The 24,375-nt window shown below is 40.9% G+C and overlaps 1 protein-coding gene and 1 long non-coding RNA gene across 5 annotated transcripts in view; one reads left to right on the forward strand and one right to left on the reverse strand.

Moving 5' to 3' along the window:
- sdccag8 (SHH signaling and ciliogenesis regulator sdccag8) overlaps positions 1 to 24,375 on the forward strand; it is a 92,472-nt gene that overhangs the window by 16,733 nt on the left and 51,364 nt on the right. For all 4 annotated transcript variants that reach the window (XM_037538770.1, XM_017690557.2, XM_037538769.1 and 1 more), the window contains exons 15-16: positions 17,823 to 17,950; positions 21,637 to 21,745. In XM_037538770.1, coding sequence (XP_037394667.1) covers positions 17,823 to 17,950; positions 21,637 to 21,745 — 237 coding nt within the window. The remainder of the gene's footprint in view (positions 1 to 17,822; positions 17,951 to 21,636; positions 21,746 to 24,375) is intronic.
- Positions 1,026 to 23,268, reverse strand: LOC119263506. The gene is made up of 3 exons (XR_005130316.1): positions 22,882 to 23,268; positions 8,532 to 8,655; positions 1,026 to 1,161 (listed from the first exon to the last, which is right to left on the reverse strand). It is a non-coding gene; the product is annotated as an uncharacterized LOC119263506 (long non-coding RNA).

Raw genomic sequence — 24,375 nt, forward strand, 5'->3', positions numbered from 1 at the left:
AAGTGTATAAACTAAATGAAAATGCAGTGTTCACCTGAAAATCGTATGAGTCCAGTGAGAAAAACAGCGGTTCCAACAAAATGTTTGTGTATACTATATAGTATGTAAGATATATGCAGCCAGTGGTTTTAACTCCTCTGTGATTGTAGCCTCTCGCTGGTGCTCATGTTCATGCAACTTGTGGATTTTTGTTACAGTGGAGGCTTTTGGGGGTAACTGGTGCTTTGCTTTTGCCTTTGTTAGTTTGCTGCACATTGACTTATCCACTGGTCTTTTGTGAGAATTTTCCAGCATAGTCTGCTGAAGGGATTGCTTTAAAAGCTATTAAAACCTGTTTGTGTACAAGAGGTCATAACAACATATGGTAAACATGCAGAAAGATTTGTGGTGTTCATAATTTATTACTTCAACACATTATTAAAATGGCATTAACAAGTTATTAATGCACCAACTTTGACAGCCCTAAAAATATACAGCTTGGTTGGATCATGTTCTTTAAATATTGAAGGAAGTGTGACAACAACACAGATGCCTTTTTGTTCAGAATTAAAGGGATAAACGACTATTTTTGTACATGAGATGTGTGAAAAAAACCTTTCTTTAAAGAAAGTTAAAGAACTCTGACATAATAATGTTCTATTCTAATTCAAAGTTTGAATTAATACTGTACTTCCAAGCCAAGAACCATTTAGAAACATTTAGTTTTTGAAGTACAGAAGTCTCAAGCTTGGGGCTTGTAAAGCCTTAGTCCAACACGATCTGATTAAGCTTGATTCAACTCGGCAGTAAGTTGTGTAGGTGTGTTTGAGCAGAAAAGTCACCAGACTGTGCTGGACACTGGCTCTCCAGGACCCAGGATCTCTTCTTTGGGCAACTAATGGTATTGTACTGAAGAAAATTGCCCTTTATTTACTTTATAGTCAAAGTTGCTTCTCCTTGACCCAGTGCATTTACACACCCAACACCTGTCCTATGGTGACTCACAGTGAGGCATTCTCCTCTTCGATCTCTCTGAGAATGTTCCATTCTGCGGCAGTAAAGCGAGGCGATGTGGCAGCCTCAGTGGGTTTGGATGGCATGCTGGGTCGTGTCCCTGTGGAGGTAACATGCTTCTTGCAGCATCTGAGACAGAGCTGCACAGCTGCAGAGGAGGGACAGCATCTGTTCACCAGAGAGAGGAGGCAGAGTATTACAGCGCAGTCATGTATTGTTTATGAGGCATTATGAAGAGCCATGCTGTTCAGGAAACATTAGTGAATAATTTGGGCTATTTGTTTACATTTGGTAAAGTCGTTGTGTACTTGACTACACACTTCTTCTAGACTCAGCATCCATTATTTGTGTTGATTAGTAGGCACATATGCTGTGTTGTAGGTGTGGTATCTGCATGTGAATTTCATATTCTTTACGTATGGTAATATAATCATGTAAATTTGAAGTCTGATATTTCTGTAGTGAAAGTGTAAAGCAGTAGTTATCTGTTGATAGTAAAATCTTTAGTTCTGCATACTTACATACCATGTCAGCATATTAAAGACTTAAGTTTATATTGAAGAAAAAAAAATCACAAATATTTGTGAGTATATTTGTGCAACTCAAAGCAGCAATCAAAAATTTTAGGTGTTTTAAACCATTTTGTAACATATTTTGTAAGATATGTGCTTTTAAGGATAGTTTAGAAATAAAAGAAAATGTCAATGTTATTAGGAACATGGAAGATTCATGTTCATTTGTGTGGCAAAATATGCCTAGTATTGTGAAATACGTGATTGTGCTGAGCATTTACTGCATAATCAGAGATTAAAATCTATTCAAGATTAAAGAACATTAAATTTCAATCAAATTAGATCAAACCAGTTTTTACCCATTATATATGGTGTAACTCTGGGTAAAAACTGGTTTGACCTATTTTGACTGAAATTAACGTAGAATTACACTGTCAAGTTTATGTCACGATAACAAAAAAGCACAAAGATGAAGAAGGAAACTTTATAACTAAAAATATATATGTTAGCTTAGGTACGCTAGCATGGCCCAGCGTTCAGATAGAGTGAACTGTGAAGCAGAATGTCCACATTGTCATGCATCGCAGATCTATTGCTAGAAAATCTTCATTCTATAACCTGACATGAAGCATAGATGACGTCACAGTCTGCCATTAAATTTAACAGCATGTTGTGCAGTCTGACATGCAATAAACATATAAGATCGCTGTCATCGCACAGTCTTCAGCAGACTTTTGAAAGTAGAAATTGTTAACAAATAGGAAAACGACTTTAAAAAAAACACTTAAAATGGCATTGATTGGTATGAGCAGCTCTACAATGTGGATTAGAGATGTACCAATATGGGAATAGCAGGCCATTGTTGGTATCTGATATTTTATGGACATATATATACTAATACTGATACATAAAGATTTATAAAATTTAGAAATTGGGGCTAAATCTATCTAGATCAGAATTACAGAGAAATCTAACATTTTTGTTCAGTAGAGTTACAAATGCAGTGAGATGAATAAATACAGATATTTTAGCAAGCAGCTCAGGATCACCTAAACATTCTGTTTTTTAAGAGTGCAATAATACCTTCAGCTTGAATGTCCAATTCTAATATTTTTTAAGCAAACATCTGCTGATACTGATACAATTCTGATATTATTGTGCATTCCATAGTGTGAATTATTAATGAGTGCTGGATTGAGGTTTGGTCAGCAGGTAGGCAGTGCAGAGGCACTGTTGAGGCAGAGGACTCTGTCCTTTAAACGCTCTTTACTCACTTTCGCTCAGGCAACAAAATGGCCTGCTGAAGATCACAGAGGTTAAGCCGCTGACCGGTCTGGCCATTGGCAGTGCAGAGCTTTTTAGCTGCTGAACAGTGTGTGTGTGTGTGTGTGGATGTGCACTGCCGAGGCAGGTTCTCTGAGCCAGCCACAGTGCACAGATGCAGTAGACATCTGTCCATTCTCTCTCTCTTCCTTGGGGCTAAGCTGTGTCTTTCCCAGCTTTTGCTTGCCTTGTACCAACTCCGCGCACACACATCGTGCACACACACGCACACACATGCACGGATCAGCTGTATCCCCTGTAAGGCAGAGGCACGTCGGCCGCCCCGCTGGTAGCCCGGGAGCAGCGGTGGCTTTGTGATGGGGACATCTCTGTGTGCCATCCAGAGGAAATGACCGGTGGGCGGGCATGTGAGCTGGGCCTCTGAAGCTGCCCTTTGATTCTCCTCTCTCTCCATTCTCATCTCACAGCCTGAATGATCACAGCTGCCTCAAACGGACGCACATGAAGCAGTTTTGTTTTTTGTTTCTCTCTCTCTCTCTCTCTCTCTCTCTCTCTCTCTCTCTCTCTCTCTCTCTCTCTCTCTGTTCTTTTTTCCCTGTCTCTGTGTTCTCTCTTTCATTCTACTCTGTCTTTCCTCTCTCTTTATTTCTGTCTCTGTTCTCTCACTCTGTCTCTCTTTAGCTCTTACTCTCTCTGTGTTTTCACTCATTCTCTCTGTTCTCTGTCTCTTTCTTTCTCTTTCTCGCACTTTTTTTGGGCCCTCTCCCCAGCCCCCCCGATCCCCCCAGCGCGTGTTTGGGGAAACAGGCAGGGCCGGCGGCTCCAGCAACGGATCATCAGCCAGCTGTGCGGTGGGCAGCCCAGGATTCGTCCTAATCCCCCCGCTCTGTTCGCCGCCTTCTGACGGCTTTCAGCCCAGACTTTATTCCATTTGTTTGTTTGTTTTTTGTTTGCTCATGCCTTTTTGTCCCCCCACCCCCTTATTACTTACACATCCCCCCCACTCTCCCAACATTCTGCACACCCCATAGGGCATAAAGGAAAAAAACTAAATAAAACAACAAAACAGTGCGAGGCAGAGAGCTGTGTACTTTTGCTGCGGCTCTAGCCATCTGATTTGCCACCTCGACAAATTCCCCACACTGCTGCGGCACTGTGTTTGCTGGAGTTCGCCAAGGTTTGGACAGGGACAGAGGCCTCGCCTGCCTCCCTCCCACTCCGTCCATGAGAATCGTAGCATCCATTTTAACGACCAAACGGCCAAGAAAACAACACTGGCAGCCGAGTCCAAAGTTCTGATCCAACGATAACATCATCACAGTCTGAAAAGGAGAACCTTCAGGGGTAAACACACATATCAAGCTAGGAAATATTAATGACCACTGTCTGAACTAGAGCAAACCCAGCCTTCTGTGCACAGCAAACCTGCATACTGCATCAACGAATGCTGGCTGTTTAGAGCAAGGAAGACACCATTCAGCCCTACGCTCCGGAAAATGAAATTACAGGAGCTAAAAGCTTGTTTACGGGAGCAAAAAGATGTTTATGAGGCCAATCTGCTTTGAGTCTCTGGCTCAAGCAGCCAGTATGAAAAGGAATTACTGAAGAAAGAGTGAATGGCTGTGTCACAAAGGCGGCATTTGATACCTCATTACGGTCTGTGTGTGTATGGACTGGTTTAGGCCAACCTCTGCCTTGAAGCTCAAGAGTTCACTGTGAACATGAGCAGTGCATCCTCCTACACTACTGCTCTTATATCAGTGAAGCTTTTGTGTTTGCTTTAAGCTTTGGACCAGCTTTCAGAGCAATGTGCCTCTTTTACATAAAGCTTTTGAAAAACTGGTTTATTTTATGAACTCTTGTTTCAAAACTCTAATTGAAAACATTGTTTGCTCTGCTTTAGAACTAAATGTGTCTATGGTTCATCACAATTGATAGAATACATGAAACTCTTTAAAAGTCAGGTTGTTGGATGGACAGTATGTGCAAAACCACAATGGAGGATCTAAAGAGGGACAGTACAAGTCTTCCCATAGCATTTTGAATGCAGCTGAACCTCAGTGATGATGAGGCCTCTTATTTTTTATTTTTTTACCTCCAGTGTCATTGACTCAGATGACGTTCTTGTTCCTAGAGGTCGTAAAGACCCACTGCAGTGTTGGCGTTAAAAAGTCGCTCATCTCACCCCAGAATTCCATTAAACTTTTGCATGCTTCTTTGCCTTTCCTCAGTCTGACATGAGCACTTGTGGGGAGGAGGAGGAGGTGTGGACCACAATACCCCGAAAGGGCGAGAATCGGAAAATGAATAAAAGAGCGAGCAGATGCAGCTCTACGCCAGAGGGAGGCTGCCGCCGTGCGCGAGGTCTGCCGCCATGCACAAGGTTCTGCCGCACCACCAAACTGCTGTAGACCAAGTCGGCAGGGGGTGCATGTACCATCCGACAGGAAACAAAACAACAGAGCCCTGCACCTCCCGCAAAAGTAGTGGTCATTGTAGTGAAGAGTGGAAAACAATAAAGGGTGATTGGGGAAAGGGGGGCGGCCGCCAGCCGTGAGGAGCCATGTTAGCGCTTTGGGGCGAGCGTGGGCGCGGGCACTGGCAGGTAGGAGGGCGGTTGCGCGCGGTTCTGGGAGGCAGCCATCTTGTTGGGGGAGCAGATGGCGGTGGGGCTGGAAGAGGAGGGGCTGCTTAGCAGAACTAATCAGACAGTAACGGATGGGGCAGCTGGGACCGCTGCCGGCCAGGCGGGAGAGTGCCGGCGAGCCGCCCACCGAGCGCCATGATGTTGACAGTGGTGTGCCCGTTGGCCTGGGATGAGACCTTGCTACATCTTCACGCCTCGCCGGCAGGGCTGCTGGCCCCCTTCTCCTCCTCCTCTTCCTCTTTCTAGTCATCTTGTAGGACCAGAGCTTTTGTCTTCTGTCATTGTTAACCTCATGGAATGTGGTAGTACATGGCCTTTAGTGGCCTTGACTGAGGTTGACTCAAGTTTTTAGGTCTAGGGATGTTGCATTTCAAACAAATGTGCAAGTTCTGTACAAGCATTCAGCACAAGTCCCGCCTTTTAACGGACTACTAAACTTTATTGTTCAGGGGTTCTTTTTGCAGCTCACGGCCCACAGAACCAATTAGAAAAACCTTTGCGGCCCACAGGAAGATTTTCCCAGCCTGAGCTAGGTTTTGCGTTGTAGCTCTATGATGATTCTTGAAGGGTAGAGTGAGGATCCCACTGAGGAGACCGCTCTTTCTACCAGTTAATATGATCTTAACACTGAGATACTTTTATATAACACAATAATCAATGTATCCCATCAAATTTCAGTTGACCATATAATCAATGCAACATAACAAGCACCAAAAAAAAAATCAAAATTTTATAGCCATTTATTCATAAATGCTGTATGAACAGAAGCAGTAATGTTTTAAATTGACTTTTGTTAAAAATAAAAACATATGTCGGTTACATCAGTCATGTTTTTTGCCAGACCAATCACTGAGCTCGACCTAAATATTTAGGTATATTTAATGTTTTACTTTTGTAAATGATGACAATAATATTTATTATATTTAAAATGATATATATGAATTAAAATGTCATATGTTTTACTGAAGTTTTAAAGTTTTGAATACATAATGACTGACATCACTGTCATCTAGCAGTACCACCATGGCCTACTGGGGACCCTGGCCCACAGTTTGAAAATGACTTTAGTCCAGAGAAATTTCTGATCCTACTTTTTTTCTTTCAAACTTAATAAGGTACAAATGCAGTGCATGACAAGCAGGCTACTGAATAGTGGGTCGTTACCTTAACATCATCATTAACAACATTAGCAACTGTAACTAAAACAGTACAAAATGTGGATTTGTCACATCAGGTCAGAATCCAATCCATTTAATGAGATCACTTAAAACTGAACATAAGAGAAACTGGGCATAAGACTGAAGGCAAAGGATGGATACACTAAATACAGAAAAATCTACTCTATTTAGTTGTTGAAGCTCCCATGTAGTTTTCTATTAAATATGCATTTTCTACATTTTCCCTGGTGTTGAAAAAAATAATAACTTGTGTTTAATGGTATTTTTAACGGGTGAAAGGTGCTCTCTGAATTTCAGACTGTATATCATTTTGATGTCAACTAGTTATGTGACATTTTAAAATCAACCCTTTGTCTAAAGCGACATGAAATGATTACAAGAAAATTGTCTTGATAAACAAGAACAGTTCTGGACAGCCTGAACTTGCTGACATCAATAGAGACAACATATGGCAAAGCTCTATGTATGTATGCATGTGTGTGTAAATGTATGTATGTATGTGTATGTGTTATAAATAATGATGGTCTGATTTAATCTAATGAAGACTTTTATAGCCCCGAAGATGTAATGTTAAACCATTTTCTTTCACAGTGTGAGTGTAACAGTCTTCGGTTCTATGCAGAGTTTGGGCGCACATGGCCAAAATAAGTGCACATCCTCTACGATAATGTACAGTTACTGTTTATGTGCTGTCTTTTACGTGTTGGGGGGGACACAAAAAGTGCCATAGTTTTATACAGGCCACATTCTATGTTTTGTTTTTCCCAAATGTTAAACTTAGCAAATATCATAGATATTGTACACTAGAAGTTGCAGAAAAAACTATTTTTAAATTTGGGTTTTTACTTTTACTTTTTTTTTTCATATGGCTATATATGCCCTTTACATTTGTTTGTTTAGCCATACATCTTATTAATAGATTCTGCAATGAACTGCATTTCCTGTTTCACTTTGTGTATTGCTTTCATGTATTAGTGGTGATTTCCCCTCTTTCTCTTCCATGCATCATGCTTCTCTGCTGGCCTATAAGACCAGATGCAATGCCAGAGGCTATGCCCCTCAACTGAGCAAGACCTCAACTCATTTGCCAGCCATTTACTCCATTATTTAATGCCCCAACCAAGTTCAGGGCAATTACATGTGTGCTGTTCATTTGCGGCCATGTATCGGGAGCGTGTAGTATACACCAGAGAATGGGGGCCTGAATCTGATTTTCCTCACACAGTGCCAGTATTCCCCTAATCTGTCAATAACAGAATGCATCATGTTACATTTGCTTTAGGGCACATATGTAGTCATGACAAAATTTTGTGGTTGGTGGTCTCTATAAAAATATGTTATCGTAAGCAGTAAGGATTACATGTTGTACTGTTGTTTATATTATTCTAAAAACTTTAAAAAGTTGTTTAATATACAAGTTGTGATTTTTTTTATAACTACAGACAAAAATGTCCAACTATGAGTAATAATTGACCTTGGATACTTTTTAGCAGATAAGTCACAGTATCCTCATTTTACATGCTTTAGCTATACAATATATACAGACTATACAGTATATAACAGCATGTATTCTACCTGGATAGCATCTACTAGAAATGGGGCCATTTATTAGTCTTGTTTCCTTTCTAGGTGTATAATAAATTGTCAGTGCTCAACACATACTAATAAAACATCTTGTAGTGTACGGTTTGCTGATTGTTCTTTTATTGGTTTATTTATCAGTTTATTGGTCCTATTAATGACTTTGATGTGGAAGGAGTGCCATAAAAAGTGCTTGAGTGCTGTGGCCCATCTCTCCGACAGGCGCACTGGTATAGGGCAGAATGTTGCGAGTCCCCAGGCAAAGTGAAGGCAAATCTGTCGGGTGCAACTGTTCTCACTTGGGCCAGCTCTGCCCAGAGAAAGTGGCCTACTTACTGTTTCTGGAAGCTGGGTTGCTCTCCTTCCCATTTCTCTGTCCATGACACCCTTTTCTTGGTCTCCATAAGTTTTGCTTTAAGGTAGACCATAGATTTAATGTCAAAGTCCAGTTGACATTTACCTGGAAGGATAAAAAGATTTGTTAAAAAATGTTTGCAGTCAGAAAAAAGAGTGGGTGAAAGGAAACTGGAGTAAACAATGGGCCTCATTTACCAAATGTTCTTAATAAGAAATTTCTTCTTAAAACCCACTTATACAGTTTTCATGAAGATTCTGACATTTACCAATGTTTTCTTATTTGGGATTAGTTCTTGGGTGAGAACAGAATCTACACACACTCGAGCACAAAGGTGAACAGTTCTGTGGTTTAAGAACACGTCATGAATCTGACAGACTTTTTCTTGGAACGTTTATCAAGAATTGAAGAAAAAAAACTTAGACATTGGAGACTGAGGCCCATTCTTGGGCCTGTTATACTTCACTATGATTTATCAGTGCCTGTTGCTTATGCCCAAACCCAAGAATCTTTACTTTGGGTTTAGTTTTCTCTGTGGACCGAACTGGCTCAAAATCAGAGTTGAAAACACATTTTAGACTTTAGACTAAAATGTATTTCCTTTGAGTGACCTTATCCCTTATATTTTTATATTTTATTCCATCATATTTTTTGTTCCATTTTGTAACTACCAAAACAGTCACAGCTGTTCCAAAACTGCACCAGATGTTTCAGTAGTGATTGCTTCCATAGTTCCATAGTTTTAGCTACTTTTGAGAAGGAACTAGCCAGAACATGGCTAGCAAACACAGATTTGAACAAATGTACACATCAAGTACATATCAACTATGATATGTTTACTTAAAGGGAACTTCCACCAATTTTCTCAGGATTTCTCCATAATTAAATGTTAAAGATGTAAAGAAAGTCATTTAGTGTGATTTAATATGAAATGCTCAATGCTAGAGTACCACATCAGAATAGTGGTTGGTTAGTGTAGTGTTTAACACCTCTGCCTTCGACACTGTAGACTGGGGTTCAATCCCCACCTGGGCAAACACCCTACACTATACCAATAAGGGTCCTTGGGCAAGACTCCTAACACCACCTTGGCCTGCCTGTGTAAAATGATCAAATTCAAAGTCGCTCTGGATAAGAGCGTCAGCCAAATGCCGTAAATGGAAATGTAGTCCACAGAGGTGGTGATAGGAACCAGATGTCTGAAGCATTTAATATCTCTAATAGCTATATTATAGAAAGTTATTGCATCATATGATTATGAATACACTGCCTGATGCCTGAAACATTGTTTTATAATGCAGATTGAGCAATGAAGCAATGAAGCTTAATTGACGGGACTGTTAGGGCCATTTTAAGCTTCTGCATGGATCCTTATCCTGTTTTAGATGTCAGCCTCTTTTCAGCTTATGTTTCTTGACTGACTGTATCAAATTTGCTTCCAGAATTTGCTGATATTTAACTGAAAACTATTCTTCTGTCTGCCTGTGCAGTGTGTCCTGTGCCACTGGCTGCCTCACAAGCCAAAGAAAGCATAATAGATCCACCCCCATACTTAACTGTTGGCAGGGTGCTCTTTTCATCAAATGCTGCTCCTTTAGTCTTCAAACGTACCTTTGGTGCTTGAGGTCAAAGAGTTCCATTTTTACTTCATCAGTCCACAGCAGTTTTTTTTTCAAAATGCCTCTGGCTCATTATGATGTTACTTTGCGTACTTCAGACATACTTCAGGTGAGGTTTCCTCCTGATGAAATTTTCATGCAGATCATGTTAATGTAAGCAACACTGCACAGTAGAACAGTGCATTCTCAATCCTGTGTCAGTTACACCTCCATACAGGTCTCTTGCTGTCATATGGGGGTGTTGCTTTACTTCTCTGTTCAGTACATGACCAGTTGTAATTTCTTGGTCTTTCAGATCTTGCACTGACTTCCAGTTTCCCTTAACTTCCATTTTTAATGATTTTTTTGGACAATGGAAATTGGGAGCTGGAAGAACTTTGATGTCCTTTTATAACCTCTCCCAACTTATAAGCAATAAGCTTCATTTTAAGATCTTAGCCAGCTGCTTAGAGAAGCCCATGGTTGTTTAGTGTTGATAGATAGACAGACAGACAGACAGACAGACAGACAGATACTGTATTGATCCCGAAGGAACTTTAGGCATCCAGCAGCAACAGCGCAATACAGTAGGAAACATATTCGACATCCATCAAACACAGAACAATAGAAAATATATAAGGGTATAAAGACTTTCTGTACAAGGTAAAGAACTATCTGTAGATGGAGCAGTGCAGTAGATTTTTCTAACAGCCAATAAATAAATTCACAGAGCAAAGTGCAAGGTGCAACCGACATTGGTTATAAAAGTGACTGATGTGCCATAGAATTCTCTAATAAGGTTTGAAGGGTCAGGGAATTTATTATGCTCTGACATTATGATCAGCTGACAATTTCTAAGGACTGTTCTTGACTTTCCAAACCAATCCTAACTCTGTTAAGGCCTAACAAGTTGTTAGGATTGGTTTGGAAAGTCAAGAACGGTCCTTAGAAATGTTCAGCTGTTCATAATGTCAGAGCATAATAAATTCCTTGACCCTGTTAAGGCCTAACAAGTTAATTAAGTTCTGAGACTATAATGGCAGGGTGTGGGAACATTTGCGCAAATCACTGTTAATTTTTTCTTTTTTATAAGTTAAATATAAAGTAACTGCAGAAAAATGTTTTTAAAAACATGCAGAGGTTGTATTTAATTCTTTTTACTTTGAAAATGACTGTTGAACGTACTAGAGTTATAGTAGACACAGTTAATTCTTTTTTTCCCTTTTAAACATTTGATATAATACAGCACTGTCCTTGTTAGGGCTAGGTACTGACATTCAGTACATTTATGGTACTGAGTAAATTAGTTCAGTACACCTGAGTATCAAATCAATCTGGTGAGTGATGATCCATATCCTAATCTACTTCTGCTGATGTTCAACTCAAGGTGTCAGTATTGGTATAAATATCAAATATCATTTTGAACAATAACCAGCCCTCGTCATACTTGAATTCACTGCTTTTTGCCATGCCTTTGGATTTATTTGGTATAGTGTTATGCTGGTATAATGGTGTTATACTGGTCACATTTGAAGCTATGGAATTCATTGGTGTATATCTTTGTAATGGTGTACACTGTCATTTGTTATGACGTTCTAAATGTTTAATGCAATACCACTGGTGGACAAAGTAAAAAATCCTGTACTTGAGCGAAACAGGAAATCCCCATTGGTAAAATTTTACTTGAGTAAATACAGAAGTTCTCTAGCTCTATTTCTGTTTGAGTTAAAGTGTGGAAGCCGTCGCTTTTAATGGTACTTAATGGTAAAATAAGCGAGCATATTAAATGATTTTCTTGAACCGACTTTATCAAAGAGACTTGCGTGGCTGCAGACATGAAAAGCTGGAGTTGTTTATGTCTGCAGCCACATAACATTTGATGCTGTTGAATCCATTGTCGTTTGCCATACTCTCCTAAACGTTTGAATACTTCATACGGCCCAGTTCTTTGTGAGGCATTACTGAGCCCCCTCGTCTCACGCACATATGTACAGTACATCAAAGGCCCAGTGGCCAGTGGCTCTCATCATGTGGGACAGCTCTTTTTTTCTTGCTCTCTCTCTCTCTCCTTTTTCCTGGACTCCCTCTCTTTCCTCTCCACCACTCTCCAGATGGCAGAAGGAGTCCATCACAAAGCGAGCGTCCCCTCACAAAAGCCCATCACGAGGGAGCGGAGCGGAAGGGCTGGGCGCAACCTCCAGCCCCGCCAGCCTGACACCCTGTTGGGTTAAAAGCAGCGTTTGTTATGCTCCTCAGTGGCTGCGCCGCTTTTTTCTGCCCGGGTTTGATTCCGTACCATGGGTGTGTAGGGCTTTGGGGTGGACGTGTTTGGTGATGAAGGCAACGTGGAGAGGTGGATCAGGTGGGGGGTCTGGCGCAGGCCCCTGCAGGTCGGCCTGCAGCTCCGGCCATGTGTCGCATGCCCAGAGCAGGAACGTCAGCAGCGTCTCTGGCACGGGTTGTTTCATCCTGGGAGAACGCTCTGTCTTTCTCATTCTCTCACTCGCTCATCCCCTCTTCGCACCTTTAGTCCTGTGCCGGCCACCTGCTTTGACTCCTCTTCCGAAGACACAATGCTTCGGAAGTTTGTTGACTTTCAATGTGTTGAACTTCATTTTGCTCTCGACACAGGCTGCTACCTGTGACTTTCCTTAACACTCCAGGTTCTTATGAAGGACTACATTTTCAACATATAGCAGATGAAAATGAGGAAAGTTTGATATTAGGCTTCTCCTGCCGTAGATTGGCGCTCCTCACGTTAATGCTAATAGAACATACTTCAACATCTTATGTTCCCCAGCTCCCTGTGAGTTTCTTAAAGAGACACATACCCACAAAAATGAAAACTGGAAAGTTTGAAAAAGAATGTTTCCCACTACAGAATGGAGCATTAGTAACGTATTTTGTGCTCTGATGGAGGGGGGTCTTTTGAGCGAGGGAGGGAGTTGTTTGTAAATCGGTGGCAACTGCAATTCGTTTTGCCGCTGACCTTGAGGGGGCTTTGCGTTTCTTGAAGAAGAAAGCAGAAGCTGGTGGTAAACAAAGTTCACTTCTGACAGATGGATTGAATGACAGAGAGGTTGCGGGTGCCAGAATAGCCCTGGCAGCGGAGGAAATGTTCAATGCGGTCCAACAGGAGAGGAGGTGTGAACAGGTGCGGGGCTGCTGAAGGAAAGGGGACCAGATGGAGGAAGCCAGAGCCAGTTTAGTTAAAGGAAAAAGGGTGGGAGGGAACAGCAAACGGGGGGGGGAGCATGCGGAGAGAGAGAGAGAGAGAGAGAGAGAGAGAGAGAGAGGATAGATGAAGGAGGTGGATAGTAGGGCTGATAGGAGCAGCATTAGGAGCAGTTAGGATATAGAGTAAATAGTGTGTGAGTGCGTGTGTGTGTGTGTGTGTGTGTGTGTGTGTGTGTGTGTGTGTGTGTGTGTGTGTGTGTGTGTGTGTGTGAGTGAGTGAGTGACTGTGAAGCAGACTGGGGGGGCAGGTTGGACTCTTTCATCTCTGTGTTTTTCAGGGGGAAGGGGGGTGTGTGTATCAGTGGGAAATGGATGAGAAGCGTGATTGACGCTAACTGCCGTTCAATAAATGCTGTAAAACATCTGAGGTTTGGGGTGTGTGAGAATGTGTGTGTGCATGTGTGTGCGTGTGTGTGTATGCGTGTGCGTGTGTGTCATGTAGACCTTGGGGAGGACATGAGTGTGCCACTAGGACCTATATTGAGTTTTACTGGGACATATCTATATGACCAAGAAGAAAAAGTACAATTTGATGTAATTGATCATATTGCTTATTGTGTATGAAATTCATTGATTTTTGAATTTTGCAAAAAAACAAATATATAAAATTAAATGCTTTGCCTTAGAACTTATGTGCTAAATTCATCAACTGTGTATGAAATTAAGTCTTTTTTATAGTATACTAATATAATCACAATGCATCTCTAATGAACATCTGCAATATGTTTAGTTTTTAGAAGGAATGTTTCCTTCTGGGTCCTGTAGCTTAAATGAATTAACATGACAACTTCTGTTCCCCTCACTAGAAAGTCCAGGTTCTTTGCCTGAATTCACTTGAATCACAATCAAAATCCTTTTGACCTTTAAATTTGATCAATCTTACAGGACAATGATCAGCTTAAAGACATTCAGGGAAGAAGTCATATTGTGCAGTCGCTTTGAGTAAGTTTTTCTCCTGCCACACGGTGCAAGCTGTACTTTGTAAAGTTTCCATTGCACATGTATTACCATACAAACGGTGGCAAGTCTGCTCGTGTACTGTTGAGCGCTGATGAAGCCAACCGGCTGACTCCAATTTGTGCACATTTTAGGAACGGTAGCATTTGGTCATTTCTGGCGTGGGATCACGGTGCACCGCAGGGTGCTGCAAACTCTGCGCTCGAGCGGTCTGTGGTATTCCAAATCAAATGGGCAACAGCTTGAATAGTGCCCACTTAGGCAGCCCCCGGCCCTCTCCCCTCAGCAGCACCCAGCCACGGAGCCGGTTCGGGGCGATCCACGCTGCTCCTGAAAAGGCGCACCCGGCCGACCCAAATCCACCTCCCGACCGCAGGACACTAGGCCTCGCTCACATCATTACTGTCAGTGAGTAAACACACGCAGAGCACACACTGACCCGCTGCAGAACATGGGCACCACAGGGTGTATGAGGTGGCCTCTGCCTGGCCCGAGTTCACCGCACCAAACCACACCTCTTAACGGCTATAGGAGTAAGCCACTGTAGGCAGAGAACTCTGGTCTTTTGATCATATTTGGTTATTTCAGTGAGCACAAATCTGCAAAGTTACCTTTAAGAATGTCTTTAAAATTTTAACAGCAGCAACAGTAGTAACTGTTTAGAATTTTTATCTTTCCACATTTAGTGCCCCAGTGTTTTAATTAAATGTTGCTAAACAGTTTTACATCATTAGGTACAACATATGTTTTCCTGTGGAAAAGAGAGTAAAATGACACTGATTCCACTGAACACTCATTAAAAACAAAACATTCCACGGATTTGAAAACGTATCCTAAAATGGCCATTTTACAAAACATTCACTATTAATATTGTGCAAACTATGTTTGACTGATTGTATCTTAACATTTCCTTCATTTCATGGCAATATTTGGTAAACAGACTTGTTAATAAAATCCAATAATGGTTGTCACAACAAAACACTAAACCAAATGTTATTAAAAATAGCTGTAGCCCTCTCTTATTTCATGAGGGTGTAGGTGATTTTACTGTGATTTATGTTGTTTTAATTTCAGGTAATTTCACTTATTTCAGTTATGAAGTTGATTGTTAATGTCAGGTCAGAATGTCGCAATAAAAATCATTGTTTAAAACATTACAGTAATCAGTTGATTCCGATGTGGGACTAAAAACACAAACGGTAACTTAGTTATGTTCAGAAAAGTACAAGCATAGAGTGCTACTGGTGGGATAATAGACACAGAAATATTAAGGGTGCTCTATAGAGCGGGATTCAAAAGCGTATAAAAAGGTGAATAGCCATTGAGTTAAAAAAGCATGTGGTAGCATGACTCTGGACACAAATAGACCCAAATAAAATAACTTTCAATAACGTAAAGGTACCAATGTTAGCGTTTTTCTTGGAACCTTCACTTTATGTTCAGGTTTCCTTAAACTTTGCACAAGAAAGCTGAAATGAAATGATGGTGCTTTTTAAGTATTTGAGTTTTAAACACACTTAAATTTACTTATGGTACACTTCTAATTATACTTTTTACTTATGCTACTTTGCAGTCTTTTGTGTTGATATAAAATCCATATTTCCCTGAACTGAAATGATCAGTGTAGTATATGATTGCAGCTTTGTAGGTTCAAGACATTTTGAACTCATAAAATATCAAATTGAGTGTTGACCTTGGAAAAAAAACAATTACATTGAACCTAAAAATACGTATATCAGTACATCGCTACTCCAGCATTTTAGGGGTGTACAGGTGTTATTGGGATGAGTTTGTTATGTGGTGATTTCTTCAGTGGTTTACTCCTGTGCCACGTGTCCTTGTTGCAGGTGGTGCGGAATAGTGAAGCCTATCGGCCTGCGGCTCTTCACGCACGCGTATGCTTCCTGCTCTGCTTATTGCCAGTTGGTGTCAGTTGGCTTGAGGATGCATCAACTAGAGCTTGAGTGAAAAGTTAACTTATTGGGTAAACGAAGATGGCAGCTATGAGCATTTTTGGAATATTTTGTCCAAGTAAAAGTCATATTTAATAGAGAGAGCCAAATTGTACGACTGAAATGTAGTGCTAAATAGCCTAGATTAACTTTACATACTGTTTACATTCTTCATCAGAAACATAAACACAATTCACGGCATGTTAGACATCTGTGTCACTGGCTTTCATGCTGAACTCAGAACCTTCATATAGAATATATTAACAGATGATAATGAATGTAAATAAGCAGAGAGAGATGTATATATGAGACCCATTTACTCTCTCTGAACATAAAGCAAGCAGCTTCAGGTAGGTAGCGTACGCTGTCATCTCACCTGTACTGCACTCTAAGCCATTAGCTGACAATGCCCAACAATGGTGCACCTCTCACTCTCTGGTGTCCAGACACTCGCTCTGTAAGGCTCGCCAGCCAACTTTTCTCCCCCCGAAGTGTTCGTCGGAACTTTCTGGCGGTCTGTCTCATGCTAATTGGTCGACAAACACCCCCCCCTCCCTCCACCGCCCCCGCACCCCGGCGAGTGGCTGGGCCCCCTGGAAAGCCGCGGTAACAAATGGCTGGCTGCGAGGCCTTTGTGAGCCCCTGCTGAGCGCTGGTGTGGATGGTGTTTTAGGCCGCTGTTCAAGCACAGCGGGGGCCCACCGCTTTCCCCTGCTCTCTCTCTCTCACAGCTCTCGCGGGCGGAGCGCCTTCACACTCCAGACGACAGCAGGCCTGCAGAGACGGTCACTTCTCCAGCTACGTTCCAAACCCAGTGTGCGAGAAAAGTTTTGGGCTTTGCTGTTAATTAATGCACTTTGACTTTGTGCGGTTTGTTTCTTGTTTTTTTTTTTTTTTTTCCTTTTTTTTCCCCCGCCTTTCAGCGTCTGTCCTTCGTTGGCCACAGTTATGTCTTAAAGAGAGAAGCTTAGATGCTTCGCTTTTGAGAGGTTTGATGACAGTTCCGCAGATCACAATGACATTTAGTCTGACTTTGTATTGCTAATGGAAGTTGGCGTTGTTTTCGAACAGTTAAGTAACTTAACTGGCTGGTATGAGTGTGTCTGTGTGCACACTGTCAGACTCTTCCACATGTGTTGCATGTTTTGTTGCGGTTCATTTGTGTTTCAGGTCAGTTTCCTTAACCCTTTAAACTCTGGGCTTCGTTGTCCAGTCATTATCTTAAGGCAGGATATGGTAACCCAGATGAATTACTCATTGACTTATATTTAGTTTGTATGTAATGTGTGTAGTTATGAGAGTGAGGAACTGAAGTATGCTCCCACATACAGGCCCTTTAAAGAGGTTACACTGTAGGTTCAGTATTAAGTTATTACTACTCTTAAGGCTTATTATCCATTATGAATGATTAAGTAACTGCTATGATGCTAATACGTAATGTATGCATTTATGGGAGTGAGAATATTATACAGCTTGTGATGCATCTGCTTCTCTCTCTCTCTCTCGCTCTCTCTCTGTCTCTCTGCAGGCAGGAGAAGGAGGCAGCGGAGCGCTGTTGTGCGGAGGACATGGCCGCGCTGACCTTCCAGGCGCAGCGGCGCGAGCGCGAGCTGACACACACACTCCAGCAAATGGAAGCGCAGCACGAGCATAGTGGTGGGTGTCGGCCGGTGCGCTGCCCCTTGCCAAAACAACCGCCTCCCCCCCCCCCTCCCCCACCCCGCTGGCGGCCCGTGCCACGCTGCGTGGGACGGCATCAGGAACACCTGTAACCTTTGGCTGGCCGAAGGGAGCAGATGCTCGGCACTCCGGAGCGTCGGCGCCACGTATTAGTTAGCGTTTAAAAATGTGCGGGGGAGGGGGGAGGTGGGGGAAGTGGGCAGCGCTGCCCACTGTCTGTTGATTTCAGAGTGCTGCTCTCACATCTGTTGCACCATCTGGATCAGCGAGTTTATTTACCTGTGTTTCGAGAAACTTGAGGCATGCTGATTGCCAGAACAAAGCGCGGGGAAAACAAAGGGCTTCTTTTTGGCGCGGCTGTGCAGCACACATGTTGTCTAAAGAGAAATGGCATCAGAGGCTCAGCAGGAAGCTCTCTGGGCTTATGGAATTAGTCCTTTAATACCACGGACCACTTCCCTCTCTAAGCATATAATGGCCACTCTCACAAGCTAATTATTTTTTTCCCTCCCTGCTCCCTCCCCTATTCGCCCTGTCTATCTCTCCAAAACGGACTGTTTTTTTTAGTAGTTGTTTAAGACAGAATCGCCTCTAAATCATGCCTTTTTTTTTAACTCGGTCCCCTGTTTGTTTTGACTCCAGTTTGTTTGTCTTTTTATCTTTTTGTGTGTGTGCATGATTTTTTTTCCCTTTCCTCTGTGGCCTACGCAGGCCCAGCCGTTTTCAAAGACCAGCAACTCATTAAGATTCCTTTGGTGAACTTTTTTCAGCCATCTCAACTTTTTGAGTTGATATGAAACTGCAGCTCATCTTTTTCACTACCTCTCACCACTCTCTCCCTCTGTCACGCCTCCTTACTGTCATACCGTTAAGAATTTCAGCTGCAAACATCCATGATGTGCTTATAAGTCTTTATAGAAATGTTTGATTTGCGCACTCTGATGATCCTATATTCAGTTGTAATAGTAGTAGATGGTATGCATGGATATCAGTAAGTCTACCTGTACTTTCAAATAAGGATTGTTTATAAGACAGATTCTTCTCATAATGTACCATAATGTGTCTGTGTTGAGGAAGTCAAAAGAGTGAATATAGAATAGTTTTGTATTGCAATGTGTCTTATATGGCTTGAATGAATAATTAGTTTATTATTACATAGTTCAGTAAAATAGGCCTACGTGAGGTAAAAATGAAGCCTAAACCCAAATACTGTGTGAAAAATTAGAGATGGCACTTTCGTCCATCAGGGCTTCCACTCTCCGTAATCCAATTCAAAAATCTGTCCCTTTATTCATGAAATAACCATGGTTTTCTTGCTTAATTCAAAGCTCATTCCAATGTAGTAATTCATAAATATTGAGCTCAACATGGAAATATGGTTACCCATACGAATTCTTGATCATGCATGCAAATTATACGCACAAGCTGTTGGGAGCCTTTGCAGAAGCGACGGGCGATATGGCAAAAATACAGTATCAAAGATACTTGGAGACATTTTCATGATATTTAGTTTTTATAAGGTTTGATGGGTTGATATTAACAAAGAACCAATGGTTTCACATTTAAAAGGGAATTTCAAAATAATTGTGTAACTTATATGCTAAGACGTAAATAACGTCAGTGGTTAGAGTCAGAATTGTTCGCAGTGGTCATGATAGAAACCAGACATGTTGCCTCTGAAAACTCACAGAAAGCTTTGGCACGAAATATTTATGATATGCTTCCTGATACCTGAGACATTATTTTACAATAATTTTGAGAATATTTTGGCATAAAAACAGTTTCTTTTGTTTTTTTCTCTGTTCATTGTGAACAGGTTTAAGTAGGGCATTGTGAGGCAAAGTTGTTAACAAAGTTTTGGGTTTTTTTTTCTTTTCAGATTTACGTCTATTTTTTTCATTTTCATCCTTACGTGTAAAACTCAAGAAGACAAGTGTAGATTCACTGATGTTTTGAATAGTTGTACACATTGGAACCCCATGTTGCTATCACCACCACTGTAAAGAAATGCAGTACATTTCTCTTTATTTACGACTCACAGGTGGAATTGTGTAGAAATCTAGGAAAAATGGTGCCATTTCCCTTTAAAAAACATCAAATGATTTTACAAGCAAGTAACCCAGGTAACTAGTTATGCTTTGTAACAATATGCAGTTGGTCAGTGTACTTGCTATAATCCATGATATGCTCAGAAAAATGTAATGAGACTCTTCATCACCATAGGAATATGTATATATTATTTGTTCCACCATTAGGCTCACTTATGTTATGAACTGATTTCTACTAAAGTGCCCCATGGCCTTTGGCCGCTCATACACAGATTTAGCCATATTGCTGAAGGCCTCTATGTTCTTGCATTATGTGATGTACAGTAATGAGGAAGCTGTGGTGAAGCCCAAGCCTTTGCTCTCCCTGATATAATGTGATTATGCAGTTATGGAGTGACCTGCTGCACTGAGAACTGATAACATTGTGAGGCAAATAATAGAAAATCATTTTAAATGTTGATGTAAAACAAACAAACAAAAAATATTTATTTGGGTTGTGGCTGTTTCACTCTTGCTTGAGAGGTTTCTGTTTGACTTTAACCTCTACTTTTTAATGTCAGCATGAATCAGAAATCACAACGCATTGTCCTTCTGAACTGAGAACAGAGAAAAGGCGCTTAGGCCATACAAAATCAAAATCCCACATGCTACTCAAAAAAAAAAGTTTAAGCAAGATCTTTAATAAAGAAATGTCATGCAGAAAGACTACAAATGTTTGTCACACAAGACCACCTTCAGTGAATGAAGTCACAAATCATGTGACCAAATTACAAAGAAACTATCCAATAAACACCTAAAAAAAAAAAAAAAAACAGTGCAAAAAAACAAATTGTCTTAAAAAAAATTACTCCTGACATAAAAATACAGTAAGCTCAAATATAGACATTGACCAACCTATTTTGTCTGATACAGTTTGTAAATGTATAAAGATAAAGCATATTCCCACTTTGTGAATTTTGTGAACTGATCCTAAGCCCACAATCACGATCAATTGATGAGACCACTAGGATAAATAATTCTGTTAAATGCCAGCATGTTTTACTGTTTGTCTGATTAGAGAACAAAATCTCCTGAATTACAGAACATCGTAACGATATCTTTAATAGCACCAAGCAGTAATTCAGAGAAGAGCAAATAGCTGAAACATATTATGAATCCATTGAGGTGACATCAAAGACAGAAATCCTTCATGATTTGCATAGGGACAGAACAGTAAACTGTGTAGAATACCAGTGACTCCAAAACCGCACCACTGAAGCGGACATATGCTTGGAACAACAGCATACGAGGTTTCAAAGACTTATCAAAGCTTTCCATCCTCAGACTTTCAAAAGGCAGAGTCACTCCTTAAGCAGAAAACAATCAAGGACAACAAGCCCAACACTGCATGGAGCTCAAACATGAAGCTTGCTCTGAACTCCTTACAAGATGTGTTTTGTTTTCTCCTCACACAATGAATAGCATTCATAGCAGTGATTACAGGTGCAGAGAGGACACTTGCAAACATGAGTTACTTTGTTGTTTGACAGAAAAAAAAGACTAAGAAAGCTTGTATTTTGTTATTTTGGGCATACATTCACTCTGTTGTTCATATTGTACCTCATTGTCTCACAGTTGCAGAAATGGATGCCTTGCTGAGCTCTCAGAATGGCCTCATAGTGAAGCTAAAGGAGGAGTGTCGCACTCTGGGTTCAAAACTGGAAGAGCTGACCCAGACTAGCAGGTGAGCAGATCGCTAACTCTTTAAAGTCACTCTTTTATGACTACAACTACAGCTTAAACAGTGCTTCCCTTCACAGCTACACTCTTGCCAAAATGGTTCTTTGAAGAAATGCCACCTTTGGTTCCCTAAAAGTCTTTCAGTGAATGGTGGTTTAAGGATACTCTAGCAGACTAGTGTAGTGTAGCAGCTTCATAATCTGTCTAAAGTGAACGATGTGCAAATGTATACTAAGCCATACTACAGTATACTCATTGATATAACAGCAAAGATGAAACAACAATGCTGTTATTGAAGACCATGTTTTGTTCTATATCACACTGTTAAGTCCTTTGATGTTATATATATATATATATATATATATATATATATATATATATGAGCAGCCTTTGGGTGTAGTGCTGAATGGAAGTGATCACATTAACTATGAACGTATTTTCAAAATATAGCATTGTCAAGAGATATCTGCATTAATAAAGTTCAATAACTAATGCTACTCTATGCTAAAAGAACCTCTTACATGTCTGATATACAGTATATGTTTGAAAGTTTGAAGATACCTGTTTATCCAACATTTCTTCTGAAATTTCAGAGTACTAATAGACAAATAGACAGAGGCTTGCTGCAGTAACAGTCTCTACTCTTCTGGGAAGGCTTTACACTAGATAGAAAATCGCTGTGAGAATTTGAGTGCAGTTAAACACAAGAGGTCCGGTACTAATGTTGCATCATTGCATCATCAAGCATCAAACTCTCAATGCTTGACATTGGGCATGGTGAGCATAGGCCCATGTGCAGCTGTAGGGCATCCCATTCCAGTAGCAGTGCTTTTCTATGCAAGCACAGGTGAGCAGCTGTATCAGCAATAGGTGCACTTTAACATTGCTGAATTCATTAAGTAGAAAAAGTGTCTGGAAGCCTTTGGATATATAGTGTACCTTGTTTTGAAGGGACTGTAATGTCACTCTGAAGCACCCATCGAAATACACACATTGCAGTTAATCAAGCTTTTGTTATTCATCAATATTCCTAAAACTAAAAACTGTTCTGTGACACCAAAACTGGTATACTGTAATAGACCGTCTTTCGTCCAGCACTAGATCTAGGTTTGGAACACAAGTGACTTCACTTTTTCTTACCCTATTTTATGCTCATGTTGACTCGTGCCATCCTCGGTGGCTTCATATGGCATGGCAGAATGTGCAGATGATATATAGCACAGTAGAGCCGTGTGCAGTTTGTTATCCAGAGCGTGGCATCCTGTCCGTGCCCTCCTGCTCCAGCCCGCGCCCCAGTCAGGGATCTGTCACTGTACACTGGCACATGGCAGCCTGTCCTGTGTCCTGGCTCTGCTCTGTGCCCATCACATGCGCCTCTCACCTCAGGCCTCTGGGGTAGTCAGCTGTTAAAACAGCGTAAAGCGCATTACTCACATCGCAGCCTGCAATCTGCCACGGTCAGCCGGCCCAGCTTTGGGAAGGTACAGACCACTGCTGCTCTGCCTGTCCTCTTCCCCATCCCCCTTCTGTACTGGCAACTCAAGGAGACAATCAAGAAGACACCCAGATACACATTCTACTCAGCATATCCCTAAAGATATTTTTATTACATATTATATGTCCTCAAGCACGATCTCGCAAGCATGGGTCTCATTCCAAACATGTAAATTGTAACAGTGGAGACAAGATAGTGGAAAAAAGCGTTTTTCCTTTGTCACTTACCTTTGCAAGGCAGCAGATGGCAAGATGGCACCCTCTGAAGGTTGTATTACATGACACTGTGGTAAAGCTAACATCCTCTTATTGACCTAACCTGAATGTCAGTCAATGGTGTTAAGCCCATGCTATCAACCCAACCTGCATATATGTATGACTTACCAAATGTTGAGAATCACTTTGTCTGCTGAAAAGACGGCCACATAAAATTGGGCATTAATCACAGGTAATCATTCCTGTTTCAATCAATTTAGCTTTATCTCTACATTCTTAAAAAGAAAAGGTGCCAAAAGTTTCTTTGGAATGATGCCATAGAAGAACCACTTTTACTTTCCTGTAGAACCTGAATTAATTGGTTTCTGCTCTTTGAAAAAACATCTTTAGGGAAATTTTCTTGAGGAAACTAAAGGTGTTCATTTATGGCACTGCTCCAGAGAAAGTCATAGGCCACCCATTCATTTATTAATTTCCATTCAAAACAGCTGTCAAGTCTACCTTTAGCCTCTATTAGAGTTTCCATTCTTTTCAGGAGACATGCTCTTAGCTTTTCAAAGAAATCTGCATGGATGTTTTTCCACCTCAAAAGTTCAGACTTAAAAGTTACATTTTCTGCTTCTCACAATGCAAATGATTCTTGACAGCTGCATATCCTTTTAGACCCATAGCACTGAGTTGTCTTCTCACAGTGGAATGTCAATGAGAACTTTGAGAGAAGCTTTTGTTGGGAGTTTTAAGATTAGAAGAGTGGAAGATTTGGCAATAGGCAAAGAGTACTTGTACATGTATTTGATTTTATACTTAATGTTGTGTAATTGTCTGATAAATATATATATCCATTTTCTAACACTGAAAAATTAATAACTTTTAGTTAATGTCTGTTTGGACTTGAAATTGAGTACATTTATGGCATTTGGTAGA

Source organism: Pygocentrus nattereri, chromosome 5 (assembly GCF_015220715.1).
Source record: "Pygocentrus nattereri isolate fPygNat1 chromosome 5, fPygNat1.pri, whole genome shotgun sequence".
NCBI lineage: Eukaryota > Metazoa > Chordata > Actinopteri > Characiformes > Serrasalmidae > Pygocentrus > Pygocentrus nattereri.